Below are 15,705 nucleotides of genomic sequence, written 5' to 3'. Positions count from 1 at the left end.
TGCGATCACATGATACTTCAGTAGGCAATAGGAGGTATGCACTGGGCCTGATCCCCCGAGAGGGCGCCAGCGTCGTTCCGGCTTGTCCACCATGATTGCGGTCTCTCGGCTCGCGTAGTACGGCTAGGCTAGTCGTGTTTTCGGAGTCGGCGGTTTAACTCCACGTTCATCCGTGCAGCGCCTCCTCTATCCGTGCAAGCATCCGTCAAAAATCTGAGCAACGTGTTCACGGAGCTGCCGTGTGAGTGAGTCTCTGGACTGCAAAAACGGGCGTTGCACGTTTTCGCGTTCCTGCGGTGCCGGCGTGTTGCGCGCGCGAGAATGGTGAACTGCGTGGTGTTTGGTTGCAACCATCGCACAAAAAAGAAGCCCGGCGACCAAAATGTAGCACAGGTCGACTTCTTTTGCATACCGAAGGTCGTCAAAAGCCAGTGCAAGAAGACCGAAGAGACGACCGCTCGCAGGAGGGCCGAGTGGTTTTGCCGGATCAACCGTAAGGACTTGAACCACTCAGCAAACCACTACAGAGTATGCGGCAAGCACTTCATCTCAGGTAAGCGTTCAGACGTCTCGATGAGCGTTATTTACGATTTCAGTGTACTTGTAACGACGCTCAGCGCAACTTAGAGCAGCATCGTCACGTAGGTGGTTGTGGTCAGTGAGTCTACTAAAAACTTACGATGCCGCAGCGCCGGGCAGTCGACGCTCGCGCGTTCAGGTTAAAAAAGTGGAAGGGAAGCTCACGCGACGACCTCGACATGGCACTCGTGTCCTCTGCTCTTGAATGATCGCTCTATTTTGTACTTTGTTAAAAAAGAGAGAGAGAAGTGAGCTTGTTATCGAAGGTAGCAGAGGCTGATAAATTGTACCTTAAAAGTAAAACGCTGCGCGGACTTGTACACAAATATGCAAGGTAGAAGAGAAAACGCTTTCCGATTAATTTTTTCTGTCGTAAACGTGAGCCGAAGTTCGGTGAGAAGATTGGACTACGTCCTTCTGAACGAGCCGATGTAGACCGGCGATTAAGCATCTCTACCGGTGGCCTTCGCGATCTCCGCGGCGGGGAAATAAACACTGCAGTGTACAGCTCGAAAGAGTGCAGAACTCGGTAAAAGAAGCCCTAGTGGTGTAGAATAAGGCTGGAGCTCTCTACCTTGCTGTAGTTTCTGCAAGTAAACTCCCAGCGTGCAGGAAATAGTCTAACACATGCAGTTTTTGAAAGATTGAGTTTATTTTCTGCAGGCCGACCAGCATATGTGATGGCTGAGGCAGACCCAGACTGGGCACCATCTCTTCATTTAGGGCATGGCAAACGTGTGGACTCTGAAGGTTTGGCATCCCGGTAGGTGTCTGTATTTCTGCAGGTGCTAGTTACCCTACAAGTTTCCCTGTATTGAAGTTCTTTATGCCTTCAGCCCAAACAGGAGCTTGTTTATGTGGTGGTTCCTGTTTAACTGAATATAAAACATTTCCAGGTACAAGAGAAAGCAACGACGGTCAGAACATCGGCCCAGTCCCCTGAAAGAAGTGAGCCCAAACACAACAGCCGACACTGTGGTTTCAGAGGACACACTTTCCTCTGCCGAGGAAGAAGAACCGATTCAGCCGCAGGTTCCCATGGAAGTTTGTGAGAGTAGAGGTACGTCTCAAGGTGCTGTACAGAAACTCTGAATCACCACTAATGTAGGTTCAATTAGTGGTGAGAAATGTATTGTTTGAAAGCAATTCTTAATACTATGATCACGCTTATTATCTGCATCCTTTCAGGGAAGGCTGATTTCAGTCAGGTCACCGAGCTAACGATGGCTCACATAGAACAGCTCGAGGAAGAGAACAGGCACCTCCTCTCGGAGCTTGCAGACACAAAAGAGAAGCTTGGAATGCACATGTTATCACAAGACGTCCTGAAAACAAGGGAGGATATGGTGCACTTCTACACTGGACTGCCAAACTTTGCACTCTTGCTTGTCCTCTTCAACATCCTGAAGGAAGGTGCAATGCATACAAGCCGGAATTCTTTAACAGCCTTCCAAGAAATGCTCATTTTTTTGATCCGCCTCCGGCTCAACACTCCTCTTCAAGATTTGGCCTACCGGTATAACCTTGTATTTTACTTTCTTGTGATGCAATTTGCTGATATCCTTCATTTTTATTTGCAGGTTTCATGTGTCACAATCCACTGCATCAAGGATTATAAACAAGTGGCTGGACGTGGCTTTTGTCCGGCTTTCCCGAGCTGTGCAGTGGCCTGACCGCGACACGCTCCGGGCAACCATGCCCATGACATTTCGAAAGTCATTTGGTGTGGAAGTGGCAGTTGTCCTGGACTGTTTTGAAATATTCATCGAGCGGCCTTCATCCATGTTGCCACGATCACACACATGGTCACACTACAAAAGCCATAATACTGTAAAGTACTTGATTGGTATTGCACCACAAGGCGTTGTCACATTTATATCTCGAGGATGGTGTGGGAGGACTAGTGATAAGGTTATTGCTGATGATGATGATGAAAACTTTTTTTATAACAAGGGAGTTTTGGACACGTCGGTCCTTGGGCCCCCGCACGGCCCCACTGCACTCAAACGTTCATGTCCCGGAGGCTCATGACGCTGGCAGCCCGGCCGGTGGCGATGGCTTGCTTGGCCGGGTCCTCGGAGCGCAGTAGGGTCTCCCAAGCCTCCCATGAGGTAAGGTGCTCCAGGCCCCGCGGGGGAGGATCCGCCGGACAGAGGAAAAGAATATGGTCGAGGGTGGCTTTGGGGTGGTGGCAGAGGGTATAGGAAGGGTTCGTGTGGACTGGGTGATATCGCGAGCGTATATAAGGGGAGGGCAAAGTGCGTGTTTGGAGCCGCCTCCAAAGTGTCTGATGGTAATTGTCGAGGGAAGGATGAGGTGGGGGGTAGAGCCGACGCTCGGCTTTGTAGGCCTGCGTCATTTCACTGAATGAGTGCATGCGCTCCCGCGAGAACCCTAGGTCGGAGGCCGCCGGTGCCCGGTTGAGAGAAGCTCGGGCTAAAGCGTTGGCGGTCTCGTTTCCGGGATTCCCGGAGTGGGCAGGCACCCATATCAGCTCCACATGGCGGGGCGGGTGCGCGGCGAGGGAGTCCAGTATGCGAAATGCAGGGACGTGAACTCTCCCGCGAGCAAAATTTAGTATGGCAGTTTTGGAATCTGACAGTATATATCGCGCCTCCGTGCGGGTGATGGCCAGGGCAATGGCGGCCTCTTCGGCCTCCTCCGAAGTGGCAGTAGGGGTTATGTGAAGTGTGGCAATGGGTTGGAGGGAGGGGTTCGTGATGGCGACAACCGCGTCCTCGCCCGTGCATGCGGCATCCACCCAAACGGCATACGGTTCCGTGCCATAGTATTTGTGGAGTGCCCGTGCACGAGCTCTGCGGCGGGGTTCGTGGTAGGTGGGATGCATGTTTTTGGGGGTAGGTTTAATAAATAAATCGCGGTGAATGAGGCGGGGTACCTGGAGCTGTGTGGGATCGGTAACTGGTAGGCGTATACCGAGGGTGTGTAGGATGTGTCTCCCGGTGGTGGTTCTCGCGAGACGTATGTATTGTGTCTGTCGGTGGGCCTCAATAAGCTCCCCTATCGTATTGTGCAGGCCTAGTTGAAAGAGTTTTTCGGTTGAGGTATTTTGGGGTAGGTGTAATGCTGTCTTAAATGCTGTTCGAATCATGGCATCCAGGGTGGAGATTTCCCTAGCCTGGAGTTTCAGGTAGGGGAGCGTGAAGATAAAGCGGCTGAGGACGAAGGCATGAATGAGACGACATAGGTCATGCTCCTTCATGCCCCGGTGGTGTGCAGAAACGCGGCGGATTAGGTGTGATATCGACACAGTTGTCTGCTTGAGTTTCCGTATGGTGAGTGTGTTTTTCCCGTTGTTCTGGATGTGGAGGCCAAGTACCCGGAGAGTGTTTACCTCCGGGATGGGCCGGTTTTCCAGTGTCACGGTGATGGGGGCTGTGGGACAGTTTCGTGTTGTGGGGCGGATTATGAGGAGCTCCGACTTCTCCGGTGAGCAGGAGAGTCCGATACTCCGCGCATGCGTTTGGGTGAGGATAGCCGCGGACTGTAGGGTGTTCTCTATGTCTCCATCACTGCCATGGGTGGTCCATAGCGTGATATCATCGGCATAGAGTGTATGCCGAAGGTGAGGGATGGTTTGTAGCTTGTGGGCAAGGGGAATGAGAGTGACATTGAAGAGGAAAGGGGAGAGGACGGACCCCTGGGGGGTTCCGACCCCACTAAGGGTGTATGGGGGGGAGATGTGGGGACCGAAGTGAATTTCGGCCGTGCGGTTAGTAAGGAATGTTTGAATATAGGTGTACATACGTTCACCTATGTTCAAGGGGGAGAGAGCCGCCATGATCGCTTGATGGTCCAGGCGATCAAAGGCCTTGGAGAGATCCAAGGCTAAGACAGCTTTTGTGTGACCCGGAATGAGGGGGTCGAAAATGTCCTGCGTGAGTTGGAGCATGGCGTCCTGTGCTGACAGATGGGGACGGAAGCCCACCATGCTGTGCGGGTAGAGGTCTTGCTCCGCCATGTGTTGGGTGAGTCGAGCGAGTGCGACGTGTTCGAAAAGCTTGCCTAGGCATGAGGTTAGTGAAATGGGACGGAGATTTGAGGGTGTAAGTGGTTTGTGGGGCTTTGGTATGAATATGATTTTGGCATGACGCCATGATTGGGGAAGAGTGCCCTCCTGCCAGCATTTGTTGAAGTACTCCGTGAGCTGGGCGATCGATTGATCGTCCAAATTGCGGAGCATGGCATTAGAGATCCGGTCAACTCCTGGGGTGGAGTTAGAACGGAGAGTCAGGAGGGCCGCTCTGACTTCTGTCTCCGTGATATCTGCGTCGAGGTTGGCATTCGGGGCGCCTGTATAGGGGGGCAGGGGGTTTGAGGTACCGGGAGTTGTATGTGTGTTTCTAAGTATATTAATGAGTGCGTCAGGAGAAAGGCCGGTCTTGTGTATAAGGCGTGTGACGTGGTGTTGTGTGGCTGTTTTGGATTGCGTGGGGTCAATTAGGTGACGGAGGAGTTGCCAGCTACGTTTGGAGGACAGATTGCCAGCCAAACTGTCGCAAATCTGACCCCAGTTTGATCGGCAGAGCTCCTCAGCGTGCTCAGTAATTTGTGTTTGCAGCGCGGCCAGCCGCTTTTTAAGGGTCCGATTGAGCTTTTGCCCCTTCCAGCGCTCTAGGATGCTATGGTGGGCCTCCCAAAGGTGGGCCAGGCGAGTGTCGAGGGTGGGCGTATCTGTTGTTGTGACAAGGGTTCGCGTGTGTGTGGAGACATCGTTCATGAGTGATGCCACCCACTGGTCGATGTCTATAATGGAAGCGTCAGGGAGGGCCGCCCGTGCGGAGCGTACAGCATCCCAGTTGGTGATTTTGTGTGTTAGGTGACGGGCCTGTCTTTGCTTGTACGGTACTGTAACGGAGAGGATGTAATGATCGCTTCCTAATGTATGACGCGTTGTGGCCCACGTAATACCAACAAGGTTGCGGCTCAGTGTCAAATCCGGGCTGGTGTCCGCGCTGACACTGTTACCAATCCTCGTGGGGGTGTTAAAGTTGTTGTGTATTGTTAGGCGGAGCTCTTGTACCAAGGACCAGAGACGCCGGCCTCGTCCAGTGGTGGTGCGGTAGCCCCAGTTAGTATGCTGACTGTTGAAGTCTCCTCCGATAATCAATGGATGCTTGCCTGCAAGACGGTGGAGATCTCGCAGTAGCGTTTCCAATGAAGCCATCGGGTGAGATGGTGGGTGGTATATATTGGCGACAAACATCGATGGTAGTGAGTGTGTATCTTGTATGATTTCTGTAATTACGCAGGGCGTCTCGGAGGTGATGTAATGGGTTTGGTGTGTAATGGAGCGATGTATGAGTGTGGACGCCCTGGGTGTATTCGTGGCGTCCGAGTGAACAGATGTGTAGCTAGGAAGTGTGGCAGGGCTATGTGTGTCCTGAAGGAGAAGGATGTGGGGCGTGGGAAGTGTGGGGAGGAGGAGTTGGAGGGGTGCGCGCTTGCCCCGGAAGCGGCGGCAGTTCCACTGAAGAATTGATAAGGAATTAGGAGGGAGCCCCGCCATACTGGAGCTTTGGTGGGGTGAGGGCAAGTGGGTTGGTTGGGGAGTTCTGTGGGGTAGGTGGGCTGGATTGATGCGGCGGATTGAGGTGTAGCGAGGGAAGGGCCTGCTCTATTGTTTGGAGGCGGGCGTCGTACTGTGCAAGGCTCATCTCTAGGGTGTGCACCATGCGCGTAAATGCCGCTTCAATTTGTTGCTCGAACCGCTGGGAGAGGTGGTCGATGAGGTGATTGAATTTTGCCTCTAGACGCGCGTCCATCTGAGCGAGTTTAGCATCCAGGCGGGCCTCGAGGGATGTCAGGTCGGTCTGGGTAACGGGTGTGGGCTCTGTTGTTCGTTTTTTCTTGGGTGGGGGTGAGGGTGGGGATTGGGAGACGGACTCTTCCACGTTTTCTGTTGTTGTTTGAGGTAGTGGAGTGTGCTGGGCGGGAGGGACGGTTGGTGTAAGCTGTGGAAGGACGGAGGTGGGGGTCTGGATAAGAAAGGTAAGACGATTCACCTCGTCTCGCAGGGCCTGGAGCTCCCGGTCACGGGGATCCACCTGTGTGGGCGGAGGGGCCGGGGGCTTGCTGGCATTGTTGACTCTGCCGGCCACTCTGTCCGCCCAGGAAAGTTGACGAGCCTGTTGGTCTTGGCGGCGGCGAGATGATGAACGCGACTTGCTGGACCGACGCACGTCGGTGCGGTCCGCGTCTCGGTCCGGTGTGCGGGAGATGTGCTGTTGCAGTGAGGCGGGTGGAGAGCGGCGTCCCCTGCCTTTGCATCCTCTAGTGCCGGTCATGTGGGCGCCTCCATATAGTATGCAGGCTGGGGTGCATGTCGGAGTGTCCTCTCGTGGGTGGGGGACGCCACACCTTTGACAGTTGTGTGTGCGCTGAAGGGTGCACACGTCCGAACGGTGTCCAGGTTGACGGCAGTTTGTACATGCGTCGAGGTGTCCTCTGTAGGGGGTGCAGTTGTGGAGGCCGCCTCCGTAGGAGATGGTTCTGGGCACCGGGCCCCCCCGGAAAGTAATGAAGATTGAACGGGTCTGTCCCATGCGGCGTGCATCAATGATGGGGGCCGTAGGGTTGCCCACGATGAGGTCTTCTAGAACCTGTGTCGGGGTTTCCTCCCAGTAGGCGTTGGTAATAACTCCCCTTACTGCACCATCCGGGGGGGGGCGATGTAGGCACTGACAGCGTAGGGTTGGTGTCGAATTTTGAGCTGTTGAATGGCGACCAGGCGAAGCGCGTCAGCTTGGTGAGGGGTGCTCATGGTGCATGTGTTGTTTATGGGGTGAATGCGCAACTGGGTGGCGTCTGGATCTTGGATGTCCTTGGCCGCAGCTATCAGGGCGAGGCGAAGCTGGCGCGGTTGAAGGTCGGTTAAAGAAAGGCCTCCGTTCGAGCGGAAGACAATCTTGTAATCGCCCGCAGGTAACGGTGGCTGGCGTTGCGACCTTTGCGCCGCGAGACGCGCCGCTCGCAGCTGGGACGCTTGGTGTATGGAATGTGTCGGTCGTGAGCCGGCGCTGGCGTTCGCCTTGTCCTGGATCTTCGGCGCATCTTTTTGGCGGGTGGGTAGGTTCAGGATATGAGTCCAGTCCCTGGGATTGTAGTCCTTGGGGTTGATGGTCTCCCCGAGCACCTGGACCTCCATGCTCTCGCTGTGGGTGAGGTGGTAGGTGAACGCACGGTGGCGCGAGGCCTAGTGCGGCAGCTGGTCGGTTAGGGGTGGTTTGCGGCCCGTGGGCCCACGTAGGAGAGACCGTCGGCCACCAAAGTAGAGCTGATCGTAGTGCTCACCTTTATGAACGGTGTAGTGAAGAGGTGGGCACTGCGGGGCTCGTACTTCGAAGAAATCGCCGTGTTTGTACGGAGCCGATGCGTAGCGCGTTCGCACTCACCGGCCCCCTAGCGGTCAGAATCCAGGTGACGTGAGAGGTGCGTCGTGGCGTGAAGAGGCACCAGTGGCACCTTTTCTCTATTGCTGAAAAGTGTGGCATTTTAAACAACCTCTTGCCTGGGGATGTAGTTCTCGCAGACCGGGGATCCACAATTGCCGACAGTGTTGGCATGCACTGTGCTAAGTTGGCCATGCCTGCCTTCACTAGAGGTAAGCAGCAACTCTCTGCTCTTGATGTGGAAAAGACTCGAAAGATAGCAAATGTGAGAATCCATATCGAGAGAGTGATTGGACTTGTACGTAATAAGTACAAGATCCTGAAGCACACCCTTCCTGTGGAAATGGTCGTTGGTGAAGAAAATGAACCAACAATACTCGACAAGATTGTTTTCATTTGTTCAGCACTGTGCAATATGAACAACTCAACGGTCCCATTTGGGTGAAATCACGCACAGTTTTCTTAAGTGCTGCAAGTATGCTTAGAGAATTGGTGTAAATAAAGGTGTTCTCAATTTGCTTTACTACTTTTCCTGCAGATACAGATTGCATCGCTGTTTCACACAGTGAATGCCAAACTGTTTGTTTCCTTCACGCCAAGCTCTCTATGTGCATCTCACTTATGCGTGAAGGGGAAAGTGTCTCGGCCAGTACGAACAAATTACGCCTTCTTACTTTTCTCTGTGCACTCAGGGCAGTACCATGTTTTTCCTTTTGGTGCTCTGTTCAAATTAACACACGCATAATGGAACCAGACATGTTTGCATGTCTTGCTGTCACACATGATCATTCTGCCTGACTTGGGACCACCACATACACAGTACACCTCTTCTGCTGGCGCTGAGTCTTCATCACTAGCGTCTTGCAGCCCTGTGTGCAGTTTCTCGGTCCAATAGCGATAGCATAATTCTGGCAAAATGACAAGCTTAAAATAAAGTGCGCAACGTTGGAGCATTCTCCTACAGAACTGTGTGTCTTCATAGATTCGAAGAACAACATAGTCCTTTTGCGTCCAAACAACAAAATCGCAGTACTTCACTTTACAGACTTGAATCTGCATTTGCACCTGGTAAAAATAACTATGATCTGTCCTCAGCACCACTTTGTCGTCTACAATGGCAAGACAGGATGAGTCAGACAATGCATAACTTCTGACCGACTCTTCTCTACAGCTGTATGGGCATTTCACCTCCAGCACTCCCTGGCCACAAGAATTGCAGCTGACCATACCATCAGGGGTTGCAGCCAGAAATGGGTTGTCTTGACATATATGCAGACCTGATTGACTGCACTGAAAATTAACATGAACATTCTTAGATGCAGCTGTATAGGCTTGTGTGGCTTTCTGTTCGTGCTCCTTTCCCCACGCAGTTTGTGGGCTTGAGAACTGTGCATCTTCTGGATAGCATAACCTCTTTAGCAGGGACTGCGACGGGTTTGTTGTCGAAGTCCTGCATACAGCCTTAGCATTTGAAGCTATGATGCGTCCAGCTCTGAAGGCGAACCACTTGGTGCTCCTTGCCTGCTCTCTAGTCTCCTTTTCTATCAAGTCAGCAACCTGAAACAAGACGGTGAGGATATGTTGGTCAATGACGTCTGAAGCTAGCAAAAACCAGTCACAATGTCAAGGCCACTTAAAGGCAAAATCTGAGCAGTTAGCTCATACGAGTTGGTTGGTACATGTCGACGGAAAGGATGCAACGACCCTAAGCTGGAACGAAAGGGAACAACACACACACTAGTGCCAATGTTTGTCTCGTTCCCTTGTGTGCCATCTTAAGGCTGTTATATTTTTTTCTAATTGGTACTTGTAGGCAGCTGCAGAAAACAAGCTACAGTAACAGCAAGAAACATGCTAATTTCAGCTACTGTACCTCATGCTCAATAGACAGGCCTCCAGCAAGGGCAAGACATTTCTCTTGTATCTCGTTCCATGTGCCTGGAACATCTTCATCCTGCAAATTGGTGAGAATGGCACTGGGGAACTTCATTGCCACGGGAACAAAGTGATCTGCAAAATCTGGTTGCAAAGACAGAAGTGCTGGCCGGCTTCCGCTGTTGTGACAAGCTGTCAGAAATGTCCCCCACTCTTCATCTGTCGCCTCTGTAACAGCCCTTTCTTGCTTCTTCTTGCGAAGGGGCTGTTCCCCGTCCATCAGCCTTTTTTTCATCGTTGACGAGGAGAAATTCACACTGGAAACTTTTTTCGGCTCCACGGATCGCACTGTTGGGGGCAACTATGTGTTCACTTTGTCTGTACACACTTGTCCACCTCTCCTCTTCACAACTGCATCTATGTAGAAAAGCACTGCTGCAATGTGCGAGCACGCTTCCCCAAGGCCCGCCTTGCAAGTACAATGCGCAGCTTGCACTTCGCCGTCCTCCTTAATGACAAGCCAAGGCGTCAGTGGCTTGTGATTGACTGACTGAGAATGCCGAACCTGTATTAATGGAAAGGTGCTAAATTACGAAAAACAAACAAACTGCATAGTTCTTTACACTGGCAGAATTTCAGGTGGCGTGAGACTTTAGAAGTGCAAAGTAGGTGGTGAACAACAAAAATTCGTGAATAAAAATTTCTACAAATACCTCTTAAAAACAGTAGTTTACAAAACAGACTAAAATGGCCATGCCAGTGCAGCCTGTTTAGTGTTTCCTCTGCTGTGTTAATGAATTACATGCTTAGGTAGCCTAGCAGAGGGAACCAGAAATGACATACAAACTCTTTAACCACTTCTGGCATTTCTATCATTAAATCATGTAAATTGTAAAAAGCAATTGTACTGGCCCCAATGAAAAAACAAGCCAAAAGCGAAACGCTGCATGCGAAGACAGTCAAGAGGGTTAAAATGGGGCATATCAGCAAAATTTAGTGTGACTGCCTCAGGCCGCGCTCGAGGCCACTCAAATGACCCACTTGGACTCGGAACATCTGAAACACACTAATTAGAGCTAAATCTAAGTTAATAACAGTTGTGCTCTACATGCGCTGCATTAGCGAATTTTGTGAAATTAAATAATTAGGGCATGTACCAACGACACTGCCTCAAAAACTTTTTTATTTTTGCTCTCGCCTTCGCCGCGCGTAAGCTGCACAGAGAAAAACGCGCATTTCCAAGCTACTGTCAACCCCAGTTTACGTTTCTTTCGCGCACCACAAGCATTTTGCATGCATAATACAAGCAGGTCTGGGCAAGGCAGTTTGCTTACCTGGCAAACGATGACGACGCGGCCGTCGGATAGCACTTTCAGGCACGGCTGTTGGACCCAGCCGCTGGTCAGTAAATTATGAGCCTCCATTGCTTTGTAAGCCTTCAGCTGTTCTCTTGTTACAAAGCTTGTAGTGTGAACAAGGTAGTCTTTGATATCCCTGAAGTCGACGCGCGGGTAGAGGTCAACATCGCGGCAAAGTTCCTCACCTCGAAGATCGAGTGGATCGACCCCGTCAGAAAGGCGCACCTTTTGCACGTAGCGAGTTTTTTCTGCATCGCACAGCTCGCGTGCGTAGGCACTTAAGCGCATTTTGTGCAAACTACAGAGCTCCGCTCACGGCGATCAGGTTGCAAGCGTGGGACGAGGGCACAATCGTCGCGTCTCCGCGTCTCACAGCGAGCAGCACTGCGACACCGCACTGGAGGAGACCGCAAACATGGCGGCGGTTGCGATCGACGCTAGTGCCCCTTGCGTCTGACGTCATGTGCATACCTCCTATAGACGATATGCGAAACTGCTTAGGAGTCTGGCAACAATGCACATGCCACCATCTTTGCTCGGTCGAGGTGATGCAGGGAGAGCTTGCAGACTGCGCTTCTTACGCTTTCTTACAGCATACAGAGGTCGCAAAAGTTACCATATGAACAAGGCAGCGCGTGAATTTGTATGCTGTCAGGGGTATGTGATAGTGACTCGAGCAACTAAGTGTGTTTTCGGTGGGGTTACTTCTGGCACGGTCCAGCTCTCGCGTCGTCTGCTAGATCGTGCGTCGTCTGCTAGATGCTAGATCGTGCGTTGTCTGGTGCGCGTCGTCGGCTCGTCGTCTGCTACGCGTGCATGGCATTTACGCCAATAAATGCTTAGGCACGAGCGAAACCTGTCAGCTATAGCTTCAAAATAGCGACAGGAGCACAATAAGTCTCATCGCATAAAAAAAACGGTAGTCAGAATGTGGTCATAGCCCACATTAGACTACACAAAATGTTTGCCTTGGAATGGCTGTGTACTCTTTAAAAAGACGCTTTGCGCATGCGTGCAAAGTTCCCACGCTCCGGCGCGCAAAGTTCCCGCGCTCCTGCGTGCACAGTAAAGGTAATCGGCACTGTGCGGTTCACAATGGACCAGCTTCGTCGGTTCCCAAATTGCGACCATCCTGCGTGGACGAAGGACCTGAATGTGGTGCCTTTAATTTCTGAAGAAACGCTGAAATCGTTCTGTGACAACAAAACTGCCGTCGGCCCGGCAAGAAAAGAAATCGTACTGCTTTGCAGTCGAGGGATACTGCTTGCCCTCATCCCTCAGGACCAATGGCTGCGATTCTGGGTAAGTATAAACATTTCCGCAGGCATGACTGTAGCGTAAAATAGCTGATAGACCGCTGAAGCTCTTATCACTTAGATATATGCCCAGATAACTTTCAGCATGATATATTTGATATTCTTCAGGTGCCGATGCAGTGCAAACGTTATCATAGTGATGCAGGATCTTGACGTCATTATTTTGATATGCTCGCGAAGCTTTCGGAGATTTCGTTGAAGTTGAAACAAGCCCCTTGAACTGAGTGGCCCATGCTGTGTGTAGTTGGCCAATCGCAGAATAAGTCACTGCTAAATATATATCAGAAAAATGCTTCCAAAAAGCTAGTTAAGGTGTTTTCTCAATGTTGCCAAAGATTTAGCTGGCGATTCCTCTTGTTTTTTGATGTAGTTAGTAATCCTATGCACAGAGCAAAACCTACAGTCACTTTAATATTAATTTTGGGTACACTTTTAAGGCAATGCCTTTTTGTTATCCATGCAGCCTTGGCCTCACCTACGTATGGTGCACTTGCTTCCGGAGCCAGAAAAAATCTGGTCAGGCCTACAATGTTTTCCTTACATTTCAAAGCGGAGGTGAAGTGCCTGCTGACACTGCTTGCGAACGTCCTGCAGGAAGCAGTGGAGCTTGCAGCCATATATTGGGAGCTTTACGTCTTCTGATTCTTTTAAAAGAGCAGGGGTTCACAGAGGCTCCACCAAAACTTTGCTTGCACTGAACTTCCACAACAATGGAGACGCCCAAGACAACAGGGCATTAAACCAGCCAGTGTTTTAGACGTAGACTGGCGGAGACCACGTGAGGCGTATCTTTGATGCACGTCGAAAGATTAAAGAGGAAGCTGAGCAGGTGGCAGCAATACAAGGCCTGGGAAGCAAGCTGGGAAGTCTCTCCAACAGCCCTTTTGCAGCTGTTCTCCTCGAAGTGAAGACACCTTTGAAAGAGAACAAGATGGGTCCAGCACCACATGGCTCACCGATGACATACCAGCAAGCCAAGAAGTGCCATGGGTTCAAAACATCGGTATACAACACAATAACTCCAGGAGGAGGTGCCATTTGTCCTGTCCCCAAACTACTACTTTTTGCTGGTGCTTCTGAGGACACATTGTGTGATGCGTTCACTCCTGCAGAGCACCATATACAGACAGTAAGTTTATGAATGGCTAATTTTGATTTTTAATTCTTCCAATATTTTGTGAGGCTTAGGGTAACCATCACTTAAAATTCAAAAGTTCTCATTGCTGCCCATAGTACACCTTATGTCAGTGTGCATGCCCGGTAATAGCCGTCCAGTAAGGCAGCAAAGTTCTAAAGCATATCCTTCAGGGGTGAAAGAAAATCAGCTGCGAAATGGGAATGTGACTTCGTGAGGAACATCTGTGACATGACCATGCAACTGCTGAAAAAATGAAGCCAGAGGTAATTTACTAAAAGAAGGGTAAGAGCTAGGAGGATACGCTGTCCAGAAAGACGCATCTCCCTCTCAAAAGGTACTTGAGAAACAGGAAAGGTAACAGCTAGCGTAATGGTAACATACCTAGTGCACGGCTATATACATGTGTCGGCATTAGTATTGTGCGTAATGAGAAGATGATGAATAAAAGTCTGTTGTCAGGAATGCCGAGCAATAGTTCAGGTGGCTCCAAAAGTGCTTTACGGCAGCATTTGTGTTATGCAGTCATGTTCTTGAACTATAGTTGTGACAAAGTGGTGATGCTTGGATGTAAAAACACTCAGTATATTGCACGTTGACCTAAAATCCAGGAGTTTAGTGTAAGAAATGCTTTGGCAGGTGCTGAATTCCTTCAAGCCAAGACAGCAGGGTTTACTGGAGATATAGGAGAGGCTTTTGTCCTGCAGTGAGCATAGTTAGGCTGATGATCTTTGATACATTCATTAGATGAAGTGTTGGCTACAGTTGTCACTTTGTAGCAGTGCAAAGCCAGAAGAAATTACAAGACCTGTTGAAGTTTCCAGAGGGTGCAGTAGGTGCTAACAATGTGAACAGGATGGTTTGACAGCTGAGTCGTGCAAAAAATGCTTCAAATGTTTCTTTTATCTCAGGAGCTCTAGTTATCTGCTGAAGCACGGCAAATGGAGGCCAACACAAGGCAACAGTCGCTCAGCAAGGAATGGCACTCTGCCCGGAAACACCGACTGACAGCTTCTTCATTTGTTAAAGCAGTGAAGCGAAAAGAATGGACCGACAAGGGTTTACAAAATCTTTTTCAACCAAATGTTCTTTCATGAGTGCGTGCAATTCAGTATGGCATGAAAAACGATTCAGTTGCATCAGAACGGTATGCAATGGTTATGAAAAGTATGGGACACAATGTACAGCTGCAGCACTGTGGCCTCATCATTGACCCGAGCACGCCATGGTTGGGTGCCAGTCACGACAGGCTTGTGTTTGACCCGGAAGAAATGAGCTACGGTGTCTTAGAGATAAAGTGTCCCTATTCTCTGAAAGACAGTGATGCTAGTGTTGTGGCTACCAAGAGCTTCTTTCTTACATTAGAGAATGAAGTCCCACGTCTCAAAAGGGAGGATGAATATTACTATCAGGTGCTAGGACAAGTGGCCCTGACAGGGTGTCTGTGGGCTGATTTTGTTGCTTACTCTGAGAACTGGATAGCAGTCGAGCGGATTCGTTTTAATAAGGAGGAGTGGGCAAATGTTAAGGTGACCTTGGACAACTTCTTTTTCACAACTGCACTGCCTTACTTTGCCAAACAACAGACCTTAGCCACTGCAGTTTAGCCATGTGATGAACCACTGCCTAAATGGATGAGGCCTGTTGATAACACTACCATCTTTTAGGCCGTAAATCTGTTGTCTGCATTTTTTAGTAAAAGAAGAAGAATACCTTGATAACTTTTTGCTTTGAATTTGTTGTGTTTATGCAGTGTGCATTTACGAGCGCATATTATTTATATTTGTTTGGAACAGATTCATCGGATTTACTGAGATAAATGGTCAAGGCTGGCACAAAATATTTCAAGACCACGAGTGAGGTCTGTCGTGTAGCGGTATCTCAAGTTAAGGCGAGTCAGGGGTTCTGGTAAATTTTACTGAGTACTTCGAACACACTACATTAAGGAAATTATTGCAACCTGTTAAAGAAAATAATATGTGAGCATTATTCCGTACTTCTAATGCAAATCCTTCAGACTACGAGGCATT

General features: G+C 50.2%; 2 protein-coding genes and 2 pseudogenes across 2 annotated transcripts; 2 read left to right on the top strand and 2 right to left on the bottom strand.

Annotated features, from left to right (window-relative positions):
- The first annotated feature begins 126 nt into the window (after positions 1–126).
- LOC149343991 (uncharacterized) lies at positions 127–8,436 on the top strand. The gene is made up of 7 exons (XM_089546119.1): positions 127–553; positions 1,243–1,342; positions 1,476–1,639; positions 1,768–2,095; positions 2,160–2,490; positions 3,509–3,523; positions 8,086–8,436. Exons 1-7 carry the CDS (start codon positions 322–324, stop codon positions 8,434–8,436), a joined length of 1,521 nt encoding a protein of 506 aa, XP_089402245.1. The 5' UTR covers positions 127–321.
- LOC149343992 (uncharacterized) lies at positions 3,645–6,914 on the bottom strand. The gene is made up of 2 exons (XM_089546120.1): positions 6,606–6,914; positions 3,645–6,527 (listed from the first exon to the last, which is right to left on the bottom strand). The coding sequence occupies exons 1-2, from the start codon at positions 6,885–6,887 to the stop codon at positions 6,090–6,092; spliced, it is 720 nt and encodes a 239-aa protein (XP_089402246.1). The 5' UTR covers positions 6,888–6,914; the 3' UTR covers positions 3,645–6,089.
- A 633-nt stretch (positions 8,437–9,069) lies between the features above and the next one.
- Positions 9,070–11,700, bottom strand: LOC149343990 (uncharacterized; annotated as a pseudogene).
- Positions 11,701–12,428: 728 nt separating this feature from the next.
- LOC149343989 (uncharacterized) lies at positions 12,429–15,503 on the top strand (annotated as a pseudogene).
- Positions 15,504–15,705: the final 202 nt, after the last annotated feature.

Source organism: Amblyomma mixtum, chromosome 5, assembly GCF_055824585.1.
Source record: "Amblyomma mixtum isolate Tamu chromosome 5, ASM5582458v1, whole genome shotgun sequence".
NCBI lineage: Eukaryota > Metazoa > Arthropoda > Arachnida > Ixodida > Ixodidae > Amblyomma > Amblyomma mixtum.
This window is presented reverse-complemented; position numbering and strand designations above follow the sequence as displayed.